At 36.9% G+C, this 25,472-nt stretch overlaps 1 protein-coding gene across 2 annotated transcripts in view; it reads left to right on the top strand.

Annotated features, from left to right (window-relative positions):
- LOC121314571 (collagen alpha-1(XV) chain-like) overlaps positions 1 to 25,472 on the top strand; it is a 107,149-nt gene that overhangs the window by 52,753 nt on the left and 28,924 nt on the right. The window contains exons 4-18 of one of the 2 annotated variants that reach the window (XM_041247986.1): positions 272 to 346; positions 6,827 to 6,925; positions 8,381 to 8,525; positions 10,161 to 10,246; positions 10,513 to 10,674; positions 12,891 to 12,917; positions 13,918 to 13,980; positions 15,517 to 15,585; positions 15,699 to 15,761; positions 16,049 to 16,207; positions 20,045 to 20,077; positions 22,961 to 23,023; positions 24,460 to 24,486; positions 24,999 to 25,133; positions 25,261 to 25,320. In XM_041247986.1, coding sequence (XP_041103920.1) covers positions 272 to 346; positions 6,827 to 6,925; positions 8,381 to 8,525; positions 10,161 to 10,246; positions 10,513 to 10,674; positions 12,891 to 12,917; positions 13,918 to 13,980; positions 15,517 to 15,585; positions 15,699 to 15,761; positions 16,049 to 16,207; positions 20,045 to 20,077; positions 22,961 to 23,023; positions 24,460 to 24,486; positions 24,999 to 25,133; positions 25,261 to 25,320 — 1,266 coding nt within the window. The remainder of the gene's footprint in view (positions 1 to 271; positions 347 to 6,826; positions 6,926 to 8,380; positions 8,526 to 10,160; positions 10,247 to 10,512; positions 10,675 to 12,890; positions 12,918 to 13,917; positions 13,981 to 15,516; positions 15,586 to 15,698; positions 15,762 to 16,048; positions 16,208 to 20,044; positions 20,078 to 22,960; positions 23,024 to 24,459; positions 24,487 to 24,998; positions 25,134 to 25,260; positions 25,321 to 25,472) is intronic. The other variant, XM_041247985.1, reaches the window with a different exon arrangement.

Raw genomic sequence — 25,472 nt, 5'->3', positions numbered from 1 at the left:
ATCAAAATGAGTTATTTCTATTAAATCCAAGGGCTGGTCACTCATCACACTATTCACCTGTGTACTGAGTGAGATTCCTGGCAAATCAGCTCCATTATGTTTGCACTTTTATATTGCACAGGCAGAGCAATAGGAATGCTAATTGTTCTTTATGGCATATCTCTGTGTAACAGTGATGGAAAGGGGGTGTGCAGTAAGGTTTACTTCTGTAATGGGTATACACTGTAGTTCTTACAGTAAAACTAAACATAATCATTTTGTTTCTTTTTAGGGGTCAATACAGCAGTTGTTAATAAAACCTGATCCAAGAGCTGCAGAAGAGCAATGTGAAGATGACGACCCTTATGTAAGTAAAGATGTACTAAAATGAAAGTAAAACTGTCCCCTAATGCTTAATTTGTTGACATGTATACAAAATACATTAAAACCTGCCTTAGCGACCACCTCTGAAGAGAGACCACCTGTCACGAGTGACTACTTGTAGTCCATGGAATGTTTTTCCCCTATAATTTAACTGTGAAAAGCGACCACCTGCCATCTGTGACCAGCAACCACATTTTCTTACTCCCATCCATAAAAACAAGCCTGTAGGAGAGCCCGATTCGCTTATCAGATTGTGTTTCTTTGAAGCTTCCGAAAAAAATGTTTTCTTTTGCTTGTTATCATTTCAGCATTATATGGCTTTAAACTCAACATGAACCAGAATCGAAAGGTGACCTTGAACTTGAAAGGAAGATGTCAACATGTTGAAAAACGAATGATACTACTGAAAGTTACAGTTTTAAGCTAAAAGAAGTCAACATGGAAGCGAAAAATAAAAAAAGGAAACCAAAAGTGTTTCTTACCCTGGAGCAATGTGTTGAAGCAATATTCCAGCTAGAAGCCGGTAGCAGTTTCCGGACAGTTTGGCGTCGGAAAAACACAAATCCAAAACCTGTTACGACGACGATATAAAGCATGTCATAATATAAGCCAAGCTTCACAGTTCAAAGACAGTGTTTTATTAATACAAAAAACTTGCAGTAAATTGAATAGCAGTAGTCACTCTAAATACAATTCAAAATCCGCTCTCCTTCCCTTTTCCTTTTTCTCTCTCCTAGCTTTGACCCTTCCCCTCTCCCCCCCTCTCCACAGTGGCTCCACTAGAACAGAATGTCCAGGTAAACCTTATAAAAAAAACCTTACATAACCTAAACAAAAATGACTCTTACATATACTTCCCCCTTTGTTAGAACATCCTCGTTTCTGAAGGCAACAACAAAACATTCCATTAGATGAACTTGATCTACAATTATTGTGCAAATAAGTGACTTATTTCTTTTTTTTTAAACTGGAAAACTTATATAAAATGGAGAACAAAACAACTAAATCAAGACATGTCCTTTGCAGTCCATATGGAAAAGAATGTCCCAGTAAAGCAACGTGTCTTTAAGATAGTGAGGCTGTCGAACAGTATGCCCCATCCGTGTTATCCTCTGTGTGTCTGTAGAACCGTATGTAAAAGCACTAGCTGGGCTGAGTTGATGCCTCGTGGTAAGCAGAACCCGGGCTGGTTCTGGTGCCAGTGCTTGAGGACGTGGTTGGTAAGATCCTGACAGAGCTGTTAATGAAGGAACAGCAATGCTGGTTCTAGGTAGTGAGGGGACAGAACCTGGAGTGCTAGGCGAAGAACCCTCAGACCAGAGAGAATTGTACAGCTTCATACGATTGTAATGAAGGAGTTTTGAAGCAGCCTCCGGATCCCTTAAGTTCTGAAGTTCATATTTTACTCCTGTTTCTCTGCTATTGGCATTGATTCATTGGAGTACTTTATATTGTCCTTTCTAATGTGGTGAGAGCTTATTACAAGGCGTAGCTGGGTACTCAATTCACATGAGATCCCCAGATGCATATGGCTTGTGACGCATGTTCCCGTCATAATAGAGTTTTTGATTTGCCCTGGCTATGTCACTGTTTTTATTCTCTGTTTTAAAAGATGAGTGTAGCTTTTTCACCAAGCTTTTTCACTGTCCTGGAGTGCCTTTTGTAGCCTTTGGTAATGAAAAGACACCAAGGAACACAATTGCTATCAATCTTCCTTCTTGTCCATGAACCGGGAAGAATGGGATGTGTCTAGTAGTCGAGTGCATATTGGTGCCATTCTGCACCTTTATAGTACAGGATTTTAGCCAATTCATCCTTGCCAGCCCTGTTTGCACATTCCACCATCCTATCAGACATAGGGTGGTAAGGTGATGTCCTGGTGTTCCTTATCCCAAGCTGGTAGCTTAAATCCTTGACTAGGTCCAATTCAAACTGTCGGCCTTGATCAGTGTGTAGTGATTCGGGCATTCCATGCTGTCTTACAAAATCTTCAAAAAGACATTTAGCTATAGTTGCAGCTTTTTGATCATGAACCGCAAATTAGTTTAAATCATAGCCTTCATGTGACAATAAAAAGGTCAGTTCAGGTGTATTTTTAGGTTCATCGCACATCTGGCAGTCTGCTGTTGTCGTAATACCAACTGTTTTGCTACCTGGAGCATGTGCTTTGTTCAGAGACAGAATCTGGAAGGCAGGTATGCCAGTATTTACCATTGCTAGGAGGGGCGTGACATCAGATTGAACACTGGGTTGTCGAGACATAGCATCTACATTTGCATGCGTAACATTCTCTCTATGTTCTACATTCCAATCATATAGATCAAGTTTGAGTGCCCACCTAGCTCTTCTTCCTGTGGGATAATTTTGAACCAACATTTTATGAAGTCCCCGAAGAAGTTTGTGGTCTGTAATGATAGTAAAGGAACAGCTAGATATTGACGAAAGTGTCTGATTGACCAAACCATAGTTCACAGTTCACGATCATATGTAGACAGTTGTCTTTCTGTAGCTGTAAGAACATGGCTTCCGTAAGATATTTCCACTTATTTGCCTTCACTGCTGAACTGGGCCAGCACACATCCAATAGCTGTGTTGGAACCATCTGTGCACAGCAAAAATGGTCTTTTAATGTCCAGAAAGGCAGCAACTGGAGCTTCGGTTAAAGCATGGCAGAGAAAGACAACATGGTTTTGTGCAAACTGGCATTTTGACAGTTTTAGTGTCAGTCCGGCCATTTTTACTCGTTGGAAGACTTCTCTGAGATGCTGCAAGTGTCACAACTGTACATAATAATGCCGTCTAACTAGGCTAAATACATACACCAAGAAAGTCCCTTCAAAACTAGCTGCATGAGGTACTGAAATGTTGGTAAAGCCCGCAACCAGTTTTTTCACGATCTGCCTTGTCCATTTGAACCTACCAACAGCCTGATGAAAGGTCCATTATGCTGAAAAGTGAAGATCCAGCCAGAGCATCTAGCTTTCGTGGAATTGGGTGTTCATCACGTATTGTTACAGAGTTTAGGGCTCTGTAGTCAACACAAAATCTCCATGAGCCGTCTTTTTTCTGAACCATAATTACCAGTGAAGTTCAGGGGCTATAGCTCTCTTCAGTAATGCACTTTTCTAGCATGTCGTCGAGCTGGTTTGAATTTCCTCCCTGATTTTTGGAGATGTGCGATAACCTTACGACCTGATAGGTGGTGCATCAGTGGTTCGAATTTTCAGTAGAGAGCTGTTGTCTTTGCAAATTAGATGAATCACTTTGCAACAGGACTGGCATGTCATTGGTCACTGAATGTATGGTGGTCGGTTGTGACAGAGGCTCTGACTGCAATAAGTCTGTGTTATCTATGGCATAAAACTGTCCGAGTTGACGATCTGGAGGCAAATCGATTAGGTGATTAGTGGAGTTCAATACCCGTGCAACAGTGAAGCCATTTACTACTGGACTTTGAGTTGAAGCAACAGCAAGACCATCTTCAATGTGTCAAGGTTCTAGAAAGCCAATATACTAATCAGAATTAACAGTCTTTACATTGCTCTGCCAAGTTGAAGAAACTGGTGTTGTTGGTGATAAAATGCTTGCTGCTTGCTATGCACACTGTAGCCGCCTGAAGGGCTTCTGCTAATGTTTTTACACCTCTTTCGGGGCATTTTAATTGCAATTCAATTGCAATACAATCCAAACCAGACAAAAGTCTTGACAATGTCATATATGTAGCAGCATTTTGTTCAAAATCTGGAATAGCTTCCTTCACCTAACGACCAGTTTCTGCAGCATACACTCCAATAGGTTCACCAGGTCTTGCATTCGGAAAGGTCTGGAATGATGCAATAAAATCTTTCTGGCTAAAAGCTTCTTGTAACTGTTGCTTTGTCAATTTATAATTGTTCTGCACTGTCAGCGGTAAATTATCCCAAACTACAAAAAGTGCAGGATCAAGTCGAGTCGGGAGTTCATTGCTAAAACTCCATCTAAATCTACATCAGTAGCTCTATATTGCGCTTGCTATACAACTTCATAGTGTCTAGCCCACTGCTGAAAAGACTCCATTGTTGTGAAATGGCAGCAGCAAATTACTTTCTCTGGGCTTTTCACTACAGTAGTGCGTTTCTGCTACTGCAATTTCATCCTCAGTCACGAAGGTAAATGGTGATGGTATTCCAAAAGAGTAATTTTTTTAATTTGTATTTGCTTAAAACAGGATACTTACTGCGTGTCCAACTGGTTAATCCTTGTGATTTGTTTGCAGGCACAGAAAATAAAAAACTGCACAACTCTTTTTCTCCAAACAGCTGCCACCAGTGTAAGACTTTCTGTATAGACATCCTGTAGTAGACTCAGGAGACTCAGTTGGGTTCAAAGACAGTGTTTTATTAATACAAACAACTTGTAGTAAATTGAATAGCAGTCACTCTAAATACATTTCACAATCCTCTCTCCTTCTCTCTCTTTCCTTTTCCTTTTATGCAGTGCATACAAAGGTACCACGAAATATTCCTGACAGGACAACTGAGGAAGTGAGCACCTCGGGTCACTTTTTTTTAAAGTAACAAAAACGCTTATTCACTGCCAAACATGAACTACTTTAGATGTGTAATGGCTGTAGCATAGAATACTGACCTTTTTTAGGGTTAGGGTTAGGTTTCGGTGTTAGGAGGATTATTCATTGTTTTATTAGCAATAATATGATAACCAATTAGAGTGCAGTGCCCTGACAGGAACATTTGGTGGTACCTTTGTAAGGACAGCTCCTTTTTCTCTCTCCTAGCTCCTTGCCCCTCTCTCTACGGTGGCTTCACTAGGACAGACACTAGCTAAACCGTAAAAACAAAAAAAAACTAACAAAAAAAAAAAACTTCAACAGGAATATAATGTTATCAAGAACATTTCGGTCTTTTTGATAATGACTGTGTAGCTTCACAGTCTAGAAAATAAGCACTTTAGAACTGAATTTCTTCTTCTTTTGCGTAACATAAATGTTAATAAACCCACCAAGAGATTTTAAATACAGTACTGTACTTATGTAAAGTTAATTAAAAAAAAAAAAAAAAACCTTAAAACTTAAGATAGTGTAGTGGGATGTCTTTTGAAGCACGCAATTAAAATTGTACATGAGACATCAGTAACAATAGTAGCCTTTCTTTACGTCATAAAAGTGCCCATTTTACAGCTGATCTTTGAAGAGAGACCAACTCTTACAAATGACCACTTTTGCTTACTCCCATGAGTGGTCGCTTTTGGCAGGTTTTACTGTATCCCATTGCTCCCTCTAGTGGCACAAAAGTGCAGCACTTTATTAGCTTTTATAATTAGATTTGTATTGCCATCTTGATGTACATTTTATTCTAACATTGTTCATTCATTCCAGGTTTTTACAGTTTTTATTTCATTTGAATTACTAAGCAACTGTCATTTGTGTACATACTCAGGGCCAACTCTATCTGCATAATTTTGTCTCACTGGAAAATGTAATTGTTAATTTAAAAGTGTTTGTTACTAGTTTTGCAACAATTGGTTTTCATTTCATTAAAGAAATGGTACAAATAGCAGTTATGCAGCAAGACCATAATAAATTCATCACCTTTATTATAAGTTCAGTGTTTGTCAAATTGAATGAAGTCATACCAGCCCTGGCAAACCCTTCAGTGGATGCTGCTTTTAATAACAGTTTCTAAGATTCCCCCTCAAGTGGGGGACTGAGCTGGAGCAAGTAGCATCTACGTAGTACTGCTTAATCTAAAGCATATGCATATGCACTGTGTGTTGGGACTCTAGATTCTAGAAAGGCATAGTTATGTAAACCCAATCAGACTTATCTCAGAACTGACCACTATACCATTAACCAAGACAAAAAAACCCATAATAAAGGTTACTCATCTGTGTTTCTGCCTTGTACAGTCTATAGGGATGGGGTGTACCATACTACACTGTATACTGTAGTGTCATGCCAAAACATCTCAGCAGTGCATAAGAAAAGATTGAACTGTTTCTGGGAGTTATAGAGCAAATCACAACTTTCCATTCAAAATGGAAGGGGATTAAGCTTTTCCTGGCTGTGTATCAGACCCTTTAATATACACTGCAACATATTACATGAAAACACTTGTGGTAACATGAACACTGCATAGTGCTTTGTTTTAATTGCAATCAACTATAAATAAAAAGTAACAAATAAAATAATCATCTTTCATTAATTATATAGTGTATTTGTATTTGCAGAATAATAGGTTTAATGAAGAGAAATTGTGTAATTTAAGCAAAAATGTAACCATGAAATATATATTTAATTTTGGTTGTAATAACACATTGTTATCTCAAGCTCAATACGTATATGTACTGTATAATATTGTTTTCTTTAGTCTGTGCTAACAATTGGTCATCATGGTTAGTTAAAAAAAAAAAAACCTACAGTGTGTATTGTAGTAAATGAAAAAAAATGGGCTGTGTCTCAATTCAGGCATCAGGAGCAGGAAGTGGGGATGATACCCATGAAGAACAGGACACTGTGGATGAAGCCAAAAAGCGTGTTGAACAAGTTGAATATAACCCATCCCTAGTAAGTAGAAAGCAAATGACCATTACACTTCAACAGGTTACCTGAGCGTGTCATCTCACCAGGTACTGCATAGGAAAGAAAATCAGGCATGTTATATGTTCGAAGGACCTCTGTTGCCTGTTTGTTTGGTCTAGTTAATTAAATATCAGACTCGTTGAAATTCTATGATAACATTTCTTTTGGTGGCTTGGTTGTCTAATAAATTAAAGGTTGAGAAAACTGAACAGAACAGCTTGTAAATTTGCAGCCTACCTTATTTGCATTCTACTGCACTGCAAAAGAAAGCATTAGATTCAGAATTTTTGTCCCAAATTCCCACAACCCACTTTTAGATGGAAACAAAAGGAGACACTGTAATCATTTCTCAGAAGCAGCAGCATGTTCTGAATTGTTTTGTGCAAAATCCCTTTCAAATGATTTCTATAAATTGCTAGCATCGGCACGACATACAATACCTTACATAACTATCAATGTGAATTTCACTTTAAGGAAATCTGCCCAATTCCAGTGCAAAAACAGGAGCTCTTAATAAAAAAAAAAAAAAAAAAAAAAACACATTTCCAGACAATAAAGAAAAAAAAATACACCATTTCTAATTAGCTCTGGTGAATGGATTTTACATTTCTTAACAAGGCCAACTAGAAAAAAAAAACCAATATGTACTACCTATACTCCCATTAGTTTAAAAGGAAAGGTGTGTTTTCTATCACTTTTATGAGCTTAAAACTTACTGTATTTAGTATGAAACCACCAACCCCCAGAACTCCCCTGTTGGATGGTGTGGTCTGACACTTGAAATCATAGTAAAACTCAGAGGCATGGTAAACATGGTAGCAAGCAAGGTCAATCATGGTAAACTATGGTAAAGGATAGAATAGGCTTTTATCATAGGAACATTTTATAAGGGTCTATTCGAGGAGCACACAAAGATGCAGCATAAGCCTCTGTTATATCCGTGTCTTTCAACATTCTGGGAGTTCCACTAGCTAGAAGTAACACAGTCACAAAGACAGAACATTCTGTGAAGCTATAGAGCAGGGTGCATGTTGAACATCAGATGAATGGAACCCCTTAACTTCCTGGAACCCCCTTGGCAATCAAAAAGAACATACAAAATGTAAATTGCTAATGATTGATCTGGTAGTTAAAGCTGGTGTGTGTATTCGACACAACATATTACAGATTTCTTAAAATATTTCCTTTTATAAAAGTTTATCAGAAGATTTTTTCAGTGTTTTAGCAGTTTTCCCATGGTTATACTATGAATTTACCATAGTCTGTCCTGGGTTGTCAATGTTTTTTAATATGCTTTACCATACCTCTATGATTTACAATGCTTATCTATGCTTTACCATACTTTCACTGTGCTATATTACACTTTTCTATGCTTCTATTAGGGGAAACTTTTCTACAAGTTGTTTTATTCATTGATGTTATGTGCGGTAATATTCACAGCCTGAGGAAGGCATCGGCAGGCCAGTCCAAGCACCTCCGACAGAAGCCCCATACAGTGAAGAAACAGAACACTTCTCAGGGTACCGACCTTCAACCATCCTTCTAGAGCAACACAGCGAGGACATTACATTTAGTGAAGAAAGGGGTAATTTTCAATGATGTCAATATGATGTACAAGTGTAACTGGATGAAGGTTTGTATTGAGGTTATTAGATTTGCTCTGATAAATCCTTTGGGAAAAAATAAACTGCAGTGACACTGGAAAAGCTAGAGAAATGTATGTCCAGATAACTGTACTAACATTGTAGACACATTTACAATGTATTTAAATGTAATTCTTGTGTAGTTTACTATGCTTTCACTACAATTTACTACACCTGTTTTAATACTAACTAGAAATGTGTAGAACCCCTTATTAAATAAAAAATACTACTTAACAAAACATAAACCTAAAGTCAGATATTAATCTCACTTATTTTTTCAGAAGGGGTTTAAATACCATTATTTGACCTCTGCATCTATGGAGAGGAAGCTGGATGACAGCTATAACAAATGTGTTGTAATTACAGTGCTCCCAACTCTAAGGCTCTTAGTTATAACTATTATAAATAATGGTTATAAATAAAAATTTAGTAATTGTCAATTTTATTATTTTCTCCCAATTTGGCATATCCAATTATTTGAAGGGTCAGCTCACCGCTACCACCCCGGCGTTCACTTGGGAGGGGCTTAGACGAACACACGCTGTCCTCCAAAACGTGTGCCGTCAGCCAACCGTTTTTTTTCATTCTGCAGACTCACCATAAAGCCACCTGAGAGCTACAGCGTTGGAGGACAACGCAGCTCTGGGCAGTTTACAGGCAAGCCTGCAGGCACCTGGCCAGAATACAGGGGTCGCTGGTGCATGGTGAGCCGAGGACACCCTGGCTGATCAAAGCCCCGGGCGGCTCTCGGCCAATTGTGCGTCACCCCCTAGGAGCTCCTGTATATGGTCGGCAATAGAATAGCCTGGACTTAAACTGGTGACCTCTAGGCTATAAAGGGCGCATCCTGCACTCCACTCAGAGTGTTTTTACCAGATGTGCCACTCGGGAGCCGGGTCAAACATTTTTAGTGAAGAAGCACAGGGTTGTAGTATTCATTTTATGTTTTACAAGCTTGGATTATTATTCATGCGGATGTCTGTGCCAGTAAGGAGTGCTACCTAGAGCAATATCTAAAACAAAGGATCCATTTCATAAAGGACCCAGTCAATTGTATTTTCCCAAAAACATAATTGCAAAGGAATGGTGCGCACTGGCTGCAGCTTTGTTCCAGAAATGATTGCTACCATGGTGTTTCAAGATAAAGGAGAACTTCCACACTGCAGAGTTTATACATCTGTGGATAGCATCAAACAAACAAATGTGTTGGAGGAACATTTTTAAAACAAGTTATGGAGAGCATCAGAATATGGAGATGTTTTTACATGTGCGTGCTGTGGATGTAGGTCATGGTGATTTACTTTTTCATGATACTGATAGATCTCATTTACAAATGGGGATGGATAGGTTTATTATATTACTGACATACAGTACTTAGTCAGTGTATGCCGCCACTAGGGGGCATAAAACTATTGTTGCGTCATTGTAAGGAAAGATTGTAACTGCCTTTTAAAAACATGCAAAGCTTTTCAAATCAGTTGTCAGCTGCTATGTAATTGTCTATGTTAAAATGTTATATTTATTTGTTAAATGTCTTTCATGTTTTTTAAATGCATGTTTTCGTCTTGTCTATCCAGGATATTCTAGTGTAAGGAATGAACAAGTCCAAAGAGGGGACAGAGGATATGGTTCAGAAGCTGTTCAAAATGAAAGAGTGGAAAGTGTAAGCATTTTCTTTTATTGGCTCATTGTGTGTCAACACGTTTGGAAATGTGCAGATTGGATACATACTGCAACAGATATTTTTAAAACAATGGGTGACATAAATACGCTGAAAACTGAACTATGTAGAACACATTACACAGCTGTTAATGCAATTCTAAAACTCAACAATCACTGCAGTCATGTTAGAATGAGCTCCAGCATTTGTCTTAAATGTAAGTAGTTTTACTTGTTGCTATACTTAATGACAGTGTCATTATTTTTAAGGGTTCTTCTGGGTTTGAACCAAAAGGTGAAAAGGGGGACCGGGGTCCCCCAGGGCCACCAGGTCCCCCTGGCCCAACCAGAGTGTCGACCCCTCTGCCAGGACCTCCTGGACCCAAGGGGCCCCCAGGACCACCAGGGCCACCCAGCAAAGATGGTGAAACTGTATGTGCTCTTTTATTTTACGCTTACTCTTTTCGTTCTTACTATGGAAGTCTGTTTTCATCAAACACATTCAGAATGGCTAGAAACAATTGAATTCAGCAGAAGACATGAGTTTACATTTAACATTTGGGTCTGCTATAAAATATTTTACAGAGTGTCACCTGCCATTCACAACCTTAGTCAATGATATTCAACATATATCGTTAACATATTTAGCTTTAAGTCATGCAAACTCTGAAATGCCATTTTATAACTTATTATATATGACTAGGGATCTATTTAAATCGTGCTAAGTTTACGTATTTTTTGCAGGTAGGTTATAGAATAAAATTAGGATTTTGCGGACCTGTTTAAACATTAAATAAACCAAAGTAGACAATATTTCAGAGCACTGTAAAAGCCTAAAAATAGTGGTACTTGCTTCCTTACTAAAACAGAGTGCTGTCATTTGTTAAAGGCAAGCATGCAGCACCCCCCTGCAGTTGCTGCCGACATTCTCTGTCTGGTGTGGACTCGCCCATACATTGAGACTGCATGCCTGCATCCACTGAAATGGTTGGAAGTGTAAGGCAAAGCTTTGCCAAGTTATACAGATGTGAAAATCAATTATTAACAGTCCCAAAACTTGGTTACCCAAGGGCATCTGGCATACCTTAATAAAGCAATCTATGTAGCATGTTCGTTCTCATGTTATTTATCCCATCCAATAATTTATTTTAATAGTCAAAACAAAGAAAACATGCCTACTCGGGTCTAAAATTCTAACTGCGTTTAAAAAGTAAGCAGCAGGTTGTTTGAAGCGAGGTGGCTGTGCTGGATTATACCTGTAGTACTGATTTAACTTGGCTATAACCGACAGGAATAAATTTTTGTCTGCGCTGACTTTCCAGTTTGTTTTCTGAACGCTGTTTATTATACGTTCTGTTCAACAGCCTCAGTAGTAGCCTTTCTTTTAAAGTGTGATTCTGAAGCTAAATAGCGATCGATCGTATTTTCTCCAAAGATACATTACATGTTGAAAAGAATTACCTCCATCTGCATGTACTGTTTCTTTGGGAAATATCTTGACACAATCATCAGCCAAAAAGTACTTCGCTTTTTTTGCTTTATTGTCCATTTCTGGTATTTTACCTCCAATGCTGAAAACAAGATTTTAGCAGCCTAAATAAAAACAATGCAGCACTGCCTTAGTCCCACCCCTACTGTAAGGTACAGGTCACAGAAAAGCGGTACAGACGCACTGATAGGCTGATTAAAACATTGTTATCATTTGAACAGTAAACAAGAACCTTAACCGTTTTGGAGTCTTTTTTTTGTAAATGTTATTTGTGGACAATTTTATTTTTTTTGCTTAAGTACAATACACACAGGACAGCGAAGGAATAAAAAAAAAAAAGCCTGTCTACAGAAGGAAGATACGTTGTTTGCATCGCTTGCATTGTGCAGTAGTTCATTTAAACAAGGTTTCTTTTTTTTTTTCATCTCCGTACTTGTCTGGTATGCATTGGCTCCTAAAAGAGGTGGATTTCGCGGTGACCCCTCAATTTCCTGATTTCCGCGATTTAGGTAGACCCCTATATATGACCAGTACATTTTTCCATCTATGTTTTGACGCAAACATAGTAATTATTAATAATTTCCCCCAAGCTGTAAATCACCAGAATTGTGTGCAGGGGTAGAGCTGCTTTATAAAACCGCAAGTAAAGCATTTGTGTGACTATGGATTTGTGAACAAATCAGTCATTCATTATTCCTTTTCCTATCCGAAAGTCACTTAAATTGTTAACATTAGCTTGGTTTAATTGCTAAGAAAGTGTACAGACAATGACATTTGGCAGTTGCATTGGGAATGAATATCTGAATGAATATCAAATAGAAATGTTGTAATTGAGTTTAATTGCCCTACCGATTTAGCACATATCTGGGCTTTTGCAGTTGCTCTAAACGGGGGGTTGTAAATACTGCCACTGTTTTCATCATTAATAAATGACCTCAAGCTATAACTACAATAGCATCCAATAGTTCATAATAGTCTTGCTAGTTTATTTAGGCCTGTTCATATATTTAGAGGTTCATATTGTAACTATTTAAATGAAGCCATTATTTATCTCTGCACAGTTTAGATTAATTGCATATATCTCATTGCTGTTTATCCCTTACATACTATGTAATCTGTTCCATTACTTATTTACTGAACATTACTATTTGCATTGCAGGGTGCTACTGGTAAAGATGGATTGCCGGTAAGTTCTTATCAGTTACTGTATGTCTATTGCTGTGAGTTTGAATTTCCAAAATATTTACAGTACTCACCCTTTATAACGCTATAGTGAGGAGCCATAGTTACAAGACCATGCTATTTGTATAAAAGGACCACTGTAATGGCATTATAGAAAATGGGAGCCATGACCCTACCGTGTTATAACCGATTCCGCACTGTAACGAGGCGCGTTATAACAGGTGAGCACTGTATTAGCAATGAGCATGATAAAAGGATGTTATAAAACTATTGCATACAAGTTGTAAACATTTAAAATGCAGACAAATGTTTGTAGCAAAATTAAAACAGAATATAAACTTGGATGTAACAGGCCTGGGACCGATGTATGTTCGTATGGGACATATTGTTTTAAAAGCTTTGCCATTTTTTGTTATTTATTTATTATTTAATGTATTTAGTTCTCCAGAATACTTTTGTACATGTTGTTGCCACCTGCACTCAGCTGACTTAATCCGGCCTCAGGTTCACTTATGGGAACCAGGAGCGTGGGCCGACCAAGGAAGAAAAAAATTAGGTGGCAACATACATTTAAAAATAACATTTTGTGGCAACCAAATTATTGCAAATTAGCAATTAAATGTAACCACATGTAACTTGGATAAAGGAACTACTAATGTTAGATTGAAATCAAGAACAGCCTTTTTCAGCTGTTTAAAATGCTCCCACATATTAATACCTTGGGGAACAAACTAAATGCACAATCACTGTCAATCCCATGTCTAATTTAATATTTTAGTTATTTAGTATTACAACATTTCATTTAAAATTTTATTTTCCATTCATTTCATATAATGATGGCACCATGTTTATTTTACAAACGCTACGTTTGTTGGTATTTCTTGCATGTTTTGATTACATGGTTATTATTTGAGCTACTATTGCAATTTGATAGGATTTAAAGAAAACACAGCATGTGCTATATATATTCTTTTTTGGTATAATAATGCACTTTTTACTTTTAGGGTGAAAGAGGACCTCAGGGCTTTCCAGGATTGCCGGGAGATAATGGCATTAAGGGAGAAAAGGTATATAAAGCTTGAGATAAAATAAGTATTAAATCAGAGGACTACCATAGGTGGCAGAGCAGGCTACTGAAATAGCCTGTCTTTGCGTCCAGAAATGTGACTTGTTGGAAGCAAATGTCATTAAACCACCACACACTCTGTCAATTATGTACCAATTATGTATCAATTTATTTAAATATGATAAATCAGGGAATTTCAAATGTTTGGTAACTTTTTTTAAACAGTTCTGCTCTTAGATCACAAGAGGATGTCTGGGAAACAGTGCAGAATGCTAGCTACTGTAAGCCATGACCAAGATCTAGGGGTGTACCTGTGACTCATTATGTATCAGTGAATTGGGATACTTCCTTTATGGTATGACTATGGTATCTCATTTAAATGTTGCCTTTAAAAACATCAGTAATGATTACTTTATCTTTTTGCACTCAATAGCATGTATCATGATTGGGGACGTAAATTTTGTCACAGCGGTCACGGAACCTGTGAATTTTTACATTTGTTTCCACTCAGCGTGAAAATGGGAGCAGTTCATGTCTTTTGAATTGGTTTTAGTGCAAAGTTAAAGTGGTTATCAAACGTCAGATGGAGATGAATACACAGAACTATAAAAGAGTGGGAAAATGAAGTTCTAAGCAACTAGCAGAGCAAAATATCCCAAACAATTTCATGAAAGGGGAGTGAGCAGCTTTAAGGACAAACAAACTTCAAATTAACCGAAGCCTTTTGTGAAGAAAATCCTTCCCTGAGGTGCTTAACCTGTCAACAGTGTAAATTCAGAACAATCCTTCGCATCACTGAATGTATATTTTGTAATACCCAAGGCAACGTTGTGTTTAAATAGACATTAACGAAAAGGATATTGTAAAATTCTCAGTTTATAACCAGACATGTATTTAAAATAACTAGATTTGAGTGTTCAGAATCTTTTTTTTTTTTTTTACATTGGTCTTTTTTACAAGGTAAGCATATTCCTGTTACAGGTTGTTTTTTAAAAAGTACTGTTAAAAAAAAAAAAAAAAAAATCTGTTTACTTTTGACTAGAAGCATGTGTTGAAAGTAAACACATTATATACATGTTAAATACATTAAATATATGTTTACTTCACACAAATACTAAAATATTATACAGTATATTACATGAATAAGTATATTTAAGTTAAGATCTTTGTAGCCATGACGTTTCAGTGAAATTGTCTATTTTTAACCGTTCTTGTGCCGTGATATTTACATATTTTTACAGTGACAAAATCACATCCCTAATCATGATATAGATAATATTATGATATGCATATCAGGAATGTGTCATTACACCCATGCTAGGATCCAAAAAGAGGCACGAACGCACTGACTAGGGGATCTTGGGCAAGTCTCTTTCCGTGGCGTTGACTTAATTCACGCACAGACTACTGTGGAGTAACTATAACTGCACCTTCACTACAGATTAATACAACAATTGCTATTATTTAAATACACTTCTATAATCTCCTTGACAAAGTAGTGTCACTTGTACATGAGTGTTGTTTCCTTTTGCTGCAGGGTGATCCTGGAGTCGGGCTCCCTGGACCTCCTGGCCCCCCCGGCCCGCCTGGACCCTCACGATACCCGGTACATGTTTACATGTTTATATACAAAAGAGCACAATGATCTTGACAGAATTTTTTAATGATTTATTTTCAAATTGTCATGTCAACATAACCCAATATACTATTCTTTTTCAGAATGTGCTTGATGCTTATGGGTCAGGCTTTGGGGACTTTGACAGTGATGCAGAACTAGTTAGAGTAAGTAGCTAAAAACAAAAATGCTCCTTTACAATTTTGTGGTTAAAGCTATCTTCACTTTGCCATTCTTAATTCAAATTGGACTTCCCAGTAAGGTTTTTTTAGCCACCAGCATTTTGCTATGTCATAATTATGTTTAAAAAACCCCAGCTATTACAGCATTTGACCACAAAGTGGAACTTTTTCCCATGTAAGAAACGCATTCAAAGACAAAGCCATTACATCACCGACCACAAGTTGTTTTCCCTTCGTTGTGCACCCTGTAATGATTGTAACTGTCTTTATAGGGTCCCCCTGGGCCCCCAGGTCCTGCAGGACAGCCAGGGCCTCCTGGACCGAGTGGCCCCCTCGGTGCATCAGAGGGACTTATCCCAGGACCACCCGGCCCTGCTGGCCAGCCTGGAAAGGATGGCAAGGACGGAGGATCTGGAGATCCAGGATTGCCTGTGAGTATCAATTACGGTTTTGGGACAAATTGTCAGTACAAAAGAGTTCTCGTTAATGTAAGTGCAATCAGGTTCACATCTTTCTAACAATTAAAATGTTGCTTGAATATGTTTAGAATAGTTACAAGCTAGGTGGCCCTGTGGGTTAATGCACAAGCCTTTTAGTCCTGAGTTTAAATCCTATTTAGAGAGCCACCACACATAACACTTGACCTTTATAGGCTGTTTTAAAAAGAGAGGACAAGGATAGTATGGACATGGAGCCTATCTGATCATCGGTCATCGGTTTCTCCAGCGCAGGAATGCTTGCAGAGAAATGTAGCTCTATGCAAGAATAGAGGAGATTCTAGCTGCCAAGCCTGCACCCTATATGAGCACCAAAAATTCACTACTTGGTGTAAGTCAAGCTACATCAAATGACATCTTAAATAGTTTACTGTCCCTCGCCTTTTTATGGGTGGTTCATGTTATTTCAAATACTTTTCTTTTATGAAAAAGTGAAAGGGGCTTTGAAATGAGTCAGTGAGCTGCTCTTGAATACTATCTGCCATACATACTGTATTTTGTAACATAGGCTTGATCAGCCACGTCTATACAGAAGTAAGAGCTAGTGCCATCTAGAGGACATTATTAGTAAATACAATCTTTTCTTTCATTTTTATGCTAATGATACACAAATATATGCCTTGTTTCCAGTGCATGTAGATATGGCACTAAATACTAAATGTTTTTAATTGGCTCTAAACTGGGCTAGCAAAATGTGATCCCATCAATATTACTTTGGATGGCAATTCCATCTTCTCTTCTACTAGAGTGAAAAACCTGTGTGTTATCTTAGACTCTGAGTTTTCCTTTGATCTCCATCTTAATTCTGTTATCAGAATAGCTTGCTGTCTTTTGAGAGATGTTGCCAACTTGAAGTCAATGCAGGATATGAGGGATGCATAGGTGCTGATACATGAATTCCTAACCTCACGTCTTGATAATTGCAATTCCTTGTTTGTTGGTCACTAAACCAGTCACTAAACTTTAGAAGGATTCAGCATGTCCAGGCTGCTTCTCAAAATATTACTCCAGTGCTTAGTCCTTACATTGATTACCAGTGAGTTGTCAAATTAATTTTAATGTTGCCTTAATCACTTATAAGGTCCTTCATGGATTAGGGCCACCCTGTCTCCAACAACTACTGACTCTGTATATTCCCATTTGATCCTTGAGAACAGAAAATGCAGAACTTTTAGTTTTTCCAAAAATGTTTCTCAACTAGTTGTGCTCCTTGTTTGTGGAACTCTATTCTGTTTGACATTAGGCAGGACGAACAATGTGATTTATTTTAAATTGAAAACATACTTTTTTTTTAATGTGCTTTTATATAATTGGTTGTAGCCGGAGTTTATGAACTGTTTTGTTTTGTTTTCAATTTTATACAGTGCACTGGGATGCCATGGCGTTAAGGGCGCTATATAAAAATGTACTTGTATAGTATTGTATCTAGTGATCAGCATAGTTTTTTTTTTTAGTTTTGCTGACTTTACACTGCTATGCGCTACATCAGTGGTTTACAAACTTTTTAGGCCCCGTACCCCTTTCCAAAAAATCTAGTCTACTCCGTACCCCCGTCTGAGATCATAATATACCTATGAAAACAGAAAAAAGTATTTTCTAATTACTAGGCTTAAGTACTTATTGATGTTAACTGAATATATATATATATATAATATATAATATATATATATATATATATATATATATAATATATATATATATATATATATATATATAAATGCTTTCCTACCAATGTGATGGATGTGCCTGCTTTTTATCACAGATTTCAGTAAAACTACACCCTGATTAGTAAATAATGCAGCCCCTAGACAAGGGTATGTTATTCTGTATTTTAAAATGAACGACTAGGACCTCAAGTTATTTAAGTGGGTCATTAAAATAAATAAATAAACAGGACTTGATTTGCTGGCTCAGAAGGCACAGGGAAGGAGGAGGGCCTAGAGTTTAGCCAATTACTGTTAATGGAAAACTGCTGTTATACTAATTGAAATAAAATTAAATGAAAACTAAAAATGGTATGTAAAATTATTTCCAAATCCAGACCAATAAGTGGAAAAACGAGTTACAAAACAGGTTATGCTTTTGAAAACAAAACTAGGGTTCTAATTTAAAACAAAATCAGAAAGCAATTCTCAACAAAAGTCATGCATTTCTTCCAACAAATGCAGAAGTGTAGAGAGAAAACAGACAGGGCATTTTGCATAAAAACTATTTAAAATTTACAAATACATCCATCTTTAAAAAAAAAATCTGGTAGCATACAGAACTGTGTGAATATTGATTAACACATTAAATATGTGGGTTTTTATTTTTATTTTATTTATTCACCGCTAATGTTATGGTTTAACACTTGAACTGGACATTTAAAATGCTACGTGTGTCTTGTGCAGTATTGAATCCAGCCAGAATAAGCACATTGTTTTGAAGTGAATATTTCCAAAAACTAAATTTGATTAAAGTAGAAAGATGACATTTATATCATGCAGCAAAAAATGACTTTTAGCAAAATGCTTACATGTTAGTGTTTAGTGCAGTCGTCTGTTCATGTTAATCAGCTGCCAGACAGCTTGTTGATGGGCACTCGCTGTATAATATGAACACTCAGTAGGTCTGGAGTAGGGAATCCAATTTCAGACTCTTCCCAATCCAGGATTAGGGGATTGATTGATTTTTTTTTTTTTTTTTTTAAAATCTGCGTTTCTGTTTTTGTAATAATAATACCGTGCTTTTGCTTTTATTAGCCTAATAATTAGCGGTGTACATGCGTAGGCTAATGTAATCACACGACAAAGGGGTTCTACAACGAGTTAATCAAAAAACACATAAACCATTATAAGTAAAGATAACGCAGTCAGGTGCGCTCTAGCTCCAGCGCAGTGATTGCACTGTCTAAAGGGCGGCACAAAACTCAATAATACTGTTATTAAAGACCTAAACTTAGGTAAAACACACTGAACTGATTAAACAAAACTACAAACACTGAACATTTAAACTCCAAAAAGCAAACGTACATAGTAAGTACTACACATTTTTAAAAGAAGCAACATCATACAATGATTTTTTTTTTCTTTTTAGCCTACAGATTGCAGAACCACCACCCTGCTGGTGTATTTCAATATGTTTGTGACTTATTGTCAGCAGTCGGTTGGGTGTTTATAGTTAACCTCGCCCAACAGAAAGGAAACGTATGCCAGCACGGCTGTGGTATTATTTGAAAGGAGATTCAACATTGTTAATTCGATTGCTAAGACGCAAAGAACTACAATGTAGTAAATAAATAAATAAAAATCCATTGTCCGCCATTACAGGATTTTTCTTGCGTACCCCCTGAGGAGCGCTTGAGTACCCCCAAGGGTACGTGTACCCCAGTTTGAAAACCGCTGCCCTACATAATGCAGGTGCTAACTGATATAAAGACACTTTGGCTAATCTAGCCTACATTGCACATGTCTATGGCAGGCAGCTGGTACTGAAGAGCAGCTCCTGAACAAACAGTCAAATCACAATAACACAAAACATGAGTTCTAGCAATGAACTACTAAGAACTGCAAACAGAATGAAAAGGTAAGGGAACAGTACAAATAAGAAGAGTGTTTAAAATGTCTTAACCCATAGGGCCTTATTTTCAAATCTTAGTAACATAGGTGAAGTAAAAATGCTGTGCAGCTGTTTATTGGAATAATTGCAGTATATATGACATTTTATTATTTCATATGTACTCGTGTTTTCACTGTCTCTTACAATTAACATCTTTGACTTGACATTTTACAGGTGTTTGATGTGGAATTTAGTGGTTCTGGCGAGGTATGGTACTGGTCAAGCCCCTACAGTGGTTTTACGAGTAGGCTATAAAAGGCAGTATTTTTCCTCCAACAAATAAAACTACCATGTTTCTGATTACAAGGCCTCATTTATTGTAAACTGTTCATCTCAATAATGGTTTACATTTGAATGGAAATCTGCTAAACTTTATGTAAATGGGCCATGTAGCAGTATGGGTTCTTGCAGATGATTTGTCAATCAAGTTGTAAATAGACGTTTTTCACTTTGGAAAGTTAACCATGCCACATATTAACCCACATTAACTACAGTTATGAGGCATAGGGCCATATCTTCAAAGAGTTTCCAGTCTTTAACTTTTTTCTTTTTTTTTTTTGAAAGGGGAAAAAAACAGCTAATAAATTTGAAAACTGTGGGATATACTCAATATCACCACGCCCCCGGTGTTTTGCAAGTCGGGAGGCAAAGAATAAGTGCCTTATTTCTCTTATAAAACAGGTAAATTAACTAAATAAAAAAAAAAAGTAAAAACGTTTTTTTTAAATTAATAATTTTTTATTAAAAAATAATTATATAAAGATGATTTTGAAAAAAAATAGTTCTATTCTAACTTAAGAAGAAAAATAAAAACACAAAATTTTTGTTTTAAAAAAAAAAAAAAAAGATTTTACAGATGTTGAATTGAACATTGCCATTGAAAGTACAGTGTTATTTATTTATTTTTAATCGTCCTTTGTTATCCAGGATAGTGAGATATCCATACTAGATTTTTGCTACCGCTTCACAGTGGCAAGAAAGACATTATTTGCATTATAGAATATCCGGTTACTTATCAAACTGACTTTGCAGTTTATGGCTGGACAACGTGGAGAACGTTAGGTTATTACCATAACCCTGGTTTAACAAAACACCCATTTAACCACCAAAGTCTCTTCTTACGGAGAAGGAACAGAGTGCAAACAGAATGGCGAGTTTTGAATTTATTTGAACACTTTTGCTTTTTTTCCCTACTTTAATGAATCATTGGTGTCCGATTCAGACTCATTCAATATCTCATGTACACCTCGGTTTCACAAAAGGTCGACATTTTCATAAATCTCGTCAGTCATGTATATTGCAATAAATTCCAATTTGTCTGCCGCTTTTTTTCTTCAAAATTCTAGTGGCGTATGGATATCTACCAGTGATTCGCCCCTTTTTGAAAAGAAGTGCCAAACCATTGTGTTAGTCAGTATTCTGTACTTACTGTCATACCCCCCCCCCCCCCCCCCCATGTCACCTGTTTTAACCAATCAGGATAGAGTATTTAAAGTTCCCATTTTATAAAATATTTTAACGTGACATTATTAAGCAGGTTTTATTAGATTTTATGAAGCAAAATTAGTTAATTCGATAGGGTGATATACACTACTCTGAGGGTCATGTATACCACTTGAAAGGCACTTTCTATGAAAAGCTTTGATAATAATTGGTAATAAAAGTACACTTAATTGTCAAATCTCAAGAATCTTTGGTTTTGCCTTTTACTTTTTAAAAAATGTTTGCTGTGGGAATAACAGTCCAAAATTACTTTTTTGTTTTGTTTTACTTGGTATTAGCTAATAAAAGCAGTTTTCAAAAATGCACACAAGCAGATTATTTATATAATAACAATCTGTTATTTGAATAGTTTATTATACCCTGCAGAAACAAAATTACTTTATTATTATTAATAATACCTCTGAAATGATCTTGCATTGCTACATGAGTATTGGTAATCTTCCATTTATAAACAAAGTAGCCTATATTACTAGAACTACTGGATTCTGTATGTTTAAGTATGGTTAAACTACCTAATTATTGAGAGTTTCAGAAATCACAGACCTGGAATTGGCTTTGGATATCCAGAATGGTTTGATGTGCCTGAACTGTCTGTTTTAGGCAAACTTTTCTGAATTATTTGTGATCGTGATGCATTTCTAATTGCTGTATGGGTCTAGACATCGTAAACACCATGGAAAAAAGTATATAATTAAGCATGAACAGCATCTGATCTGACTATTTCTATGTAACGATCATGAACTTACGTAACTATATAAAAAAAAAAAAAAAAAAAACGGGCTTCATGCTGAGGGGAAAATTGGTTGTTCGTGATCAAATGAGCACACACAGTTAGAGCTGCAGTACTAAATAAAGGGGAATTGATAGAAAAAGGTTTGACTGCAGCAGCTTTGTTATATACCTTATCCACTGGAACCAAATAACAAGAAACTTGCTGGACCTGGATTTCTGGCAATAGCAAGTTACATGTAGGCTAAAAGCTTTTTTTTTTTTGACATGGTTAAATGCATTGTTGGATAAAATCTGCCTTTGCTTTTGAGTACTGGCAGTGGCTTCTACTAACTGCATCAATGCATAACTGGCATTTTGCCTTTGTATCAATCTGTATTGCTTATATTTTGTAAGTTTATATAGATATAGTATTATTTATTTACAGCCATTAAAGTATTTAACTTGATTTGAAGATGTTCTACAATATATGGCACCACGCTTAATAGCCCCTCGCTGACCTTACCAGTTACCTTTTTAAAAGTACTTTATTAATTATAGCTTGTGGAGTATGAATATTAATAGTCAGTATTGAGTATGAGTTAAGGAAACAGGACATCCATTTGACACGACCTGCTGCCTCAGTACATAATTTATGTGACAACATGTTGAAATGCCTGAAATTAGTTATCATTTAGTTCTAGCGCTAAAAATGCAAAACATAGAACTGAATCTGTACACCCTGTCCCTGATTAGAGCTGAGGAGTAGCACCCCTGCAGTTTGCACATTGTAGTCTTGGTCCACTTTCATGTGAAAACAATGAGGTAATCTAAACAGTATTATTAGAGCAGTATTTTATGCATTCTTAATACTTTCAGGGTGCTCAAGGTCCACCGGGTGTTGACGGGGCTGCTGGGCCTCAGGGAGAGAAAGGTGAAAAGGTAAGTCCAGCCTGACTTCCTGAAGAAATGAATGGCACAGACAGCTCCTACAATGAGCCCTTCACCACCTGCTCACTCCCTCCATACCATCCCCCTTCTACTGAACATTTCAGTGCCTACTGGTTTGCTGCTTCGCTAGTAAACCAGAGTGGTGGATATTAATCGCAGGGTATATTTCATCATAGAGAGAAAATGTTGTTCTCTTAATCATCTTCAGATTATCAGATGTTTAGAAAGGTATAATATGGTATACTTTCTGTGGAGATTTGTCCTGATACACAAGCTGAAAGTCATGTTATATCAGTCAGACCTCAAACAGGTAGAATGTTCACTGGGGCAGAAAGGTTAATAGGTGTTATTTCTAACAGTGATTAGTTAACATTTAAACATAAAGTCAGACAAATTGGTTTAAAAGTAGAATTACTTTTGTTTATTTAAAGGTTACAAAAGTAGGAGTAGGTTGAAAGTATTGGCATAGGATTTCTAAATGGCAAACGTTGTAATTAGTTTTATTTTATTAGTAAGTATTTTTGGGAACTGTTAACTGTATATTTTATTACATTATAGCATTAATGTTGGAAGCATGTAAATTCAATAAACAGGTATATATTTACCAAACCTTTGTTTTAGTAGAGCGTTGAAACAAAGGAAATTAAGAAAAATGGCGTAGTGAAGCAAGTTTTCAAACAGCGCATCCAAAGGTTGCAAAGATTGATTTACTTTGTCTTGTGATTCCCTCAAGAAAATAATTTCCTGGCTGTGTTCAGAATCTTGTGGCGGTGTAGCAGGATAATGACAGCTGTTTTTCCTAACAGGCTGCGTTTGAGATGAGATGACAGTCAGATGACACTGAATAGGTCAAAGGTGCTTGTTTTGGAACATGTGTGTGTTGAAATGCCCTGTGTTTCATGTTAAGTATACTCTCAAAAGAGGCAGGCCCTTCCCAAATTCAGGTCCGTGGTTTGGCATTTTGAAAATAAGCAGAGTGGGTCATTTTTCTTGATCCATAGCTTCTCAGATTTCTTGAAGAGTTTCACTGCTCCAACAGCTTTTATTCACCAGAGGTCACTGTTGCTCCTTGTTTGGATGGCAAGTCCCCAGTCTGTTTAGAAAGGCAGTCTTGATAGACACCAAGTCTGCCTCTCATCCTTTGTTTACTCAGAATAATAAATTGGCTTGCTGTCACATCTGGAAGTTCCTTTGAATCCAAGAACATCTGTGGGTTCCTTTAAAAAAAAAAAAAGTATTTTTGTTTAAAATTGAGATTTTTCACAGGCCCAGTCTATCTTGCAATGCGGGCCTTCCCAGCTTCCCCTGCAGTCAAAGTTTTTGTCTTGAAAAGTCCCAGTTAGATTTACTTATATATCCTTATGTAATCTTAAATTTGATATTTAATCTTAATATTAAATATGATCATTTCTTATTCTTAATTACAGGGTGACCACGGATCTCCTGGGCTGAAGGTATGTTTTAGACTAACAAATAACAGTTAAAAAACATACCTGTATGATTGAATTGTACTTTTATTTGTTAATTTATACATTAGAATATAGAATATATGATTAATTATATGTGATTTTCTGATAACTCCCATAGCTATACTGATAGAACCCTTTATTCCAATGAGATCACATAGGAATAACAGCAACTGTAATTCATATAACATTTCACAGTGGCCAGCTTCTTATTGCTGCTACTCATCTTTACTCACCATCATGCCAGTAACATTTGGTAGCAGCCTCAGCTTGCTTTGCTTGTCGCCTACATAGTTGAAGAGAAACTGAAGTTTCACTCGAGAGCTATCATACACCCTGCTTCCTGTCCCATTTCTATGGGTTCCCAGAAAGTGAGCTAAGGGAGACTTTTAGACCTCATCAGATATCTTTGGTCTAGTGAATAGATACCAGCACCAGTCTAGCACTATAATTTGCTTAAAGCAAAAATATATACATTGTGACAGTTTACTTTGTTGCAGGGTGATACTGGAGACCCTGGGCCAGTTGGAGCAGCTGGTGCTGTAGGTTCTGATGGCCAGCCTGGAATACCCGGGTTACCAGGGCAACCAGGCCCCCCAGGGCCTCCAGGGAAAGGCTTCAGCCATGGACTTGTGGTAAGTTGATTTTTTATTTTTGTATTTTATTTTAGTGCAATAGTGTAGTATTTCAGTTGTTTAAACCAATAATAGCAGTTCTAACCCCAAGAATTGACAATGTATGTCTTTTGTTTTTCTTTTTCAGGATATGGAAGGATCAGGAGAAATTGGCGCATTTGGTAAACCCGGGCCTAGAGGACCTCCAGTGAGTACATTTAGTTGTGACCTGAAGAACTGATTTGTATTCTGTTCATTGCCATTCGATTTGCTGTAAAAACAAATTTATACTGAAAAGGAGGGTGAGCTTCATAAATATAACATGGATATTTACTGGTATTTAGCATTTCATATGTGTTT

This window comes from Polyodon spathula, chromosome 4 (genome assembly GCF_017654505.1).
Source record: "Polyodon spathula isolate WHYD16114869_AA chromosome 4, ASM1765450v1, whole genome shotgun sequence".
Classification (NCBI taxonomy): domain Eukaryota; kingdom Metazoa; phylum Chordata; class Actinopteri; order Acipenseriformes; family Polyodontidae; genus Polyodon; species Polyodon spathula.
This window is presented reverse-complemented; position numbering and strand designations above follow the sequence as displayed.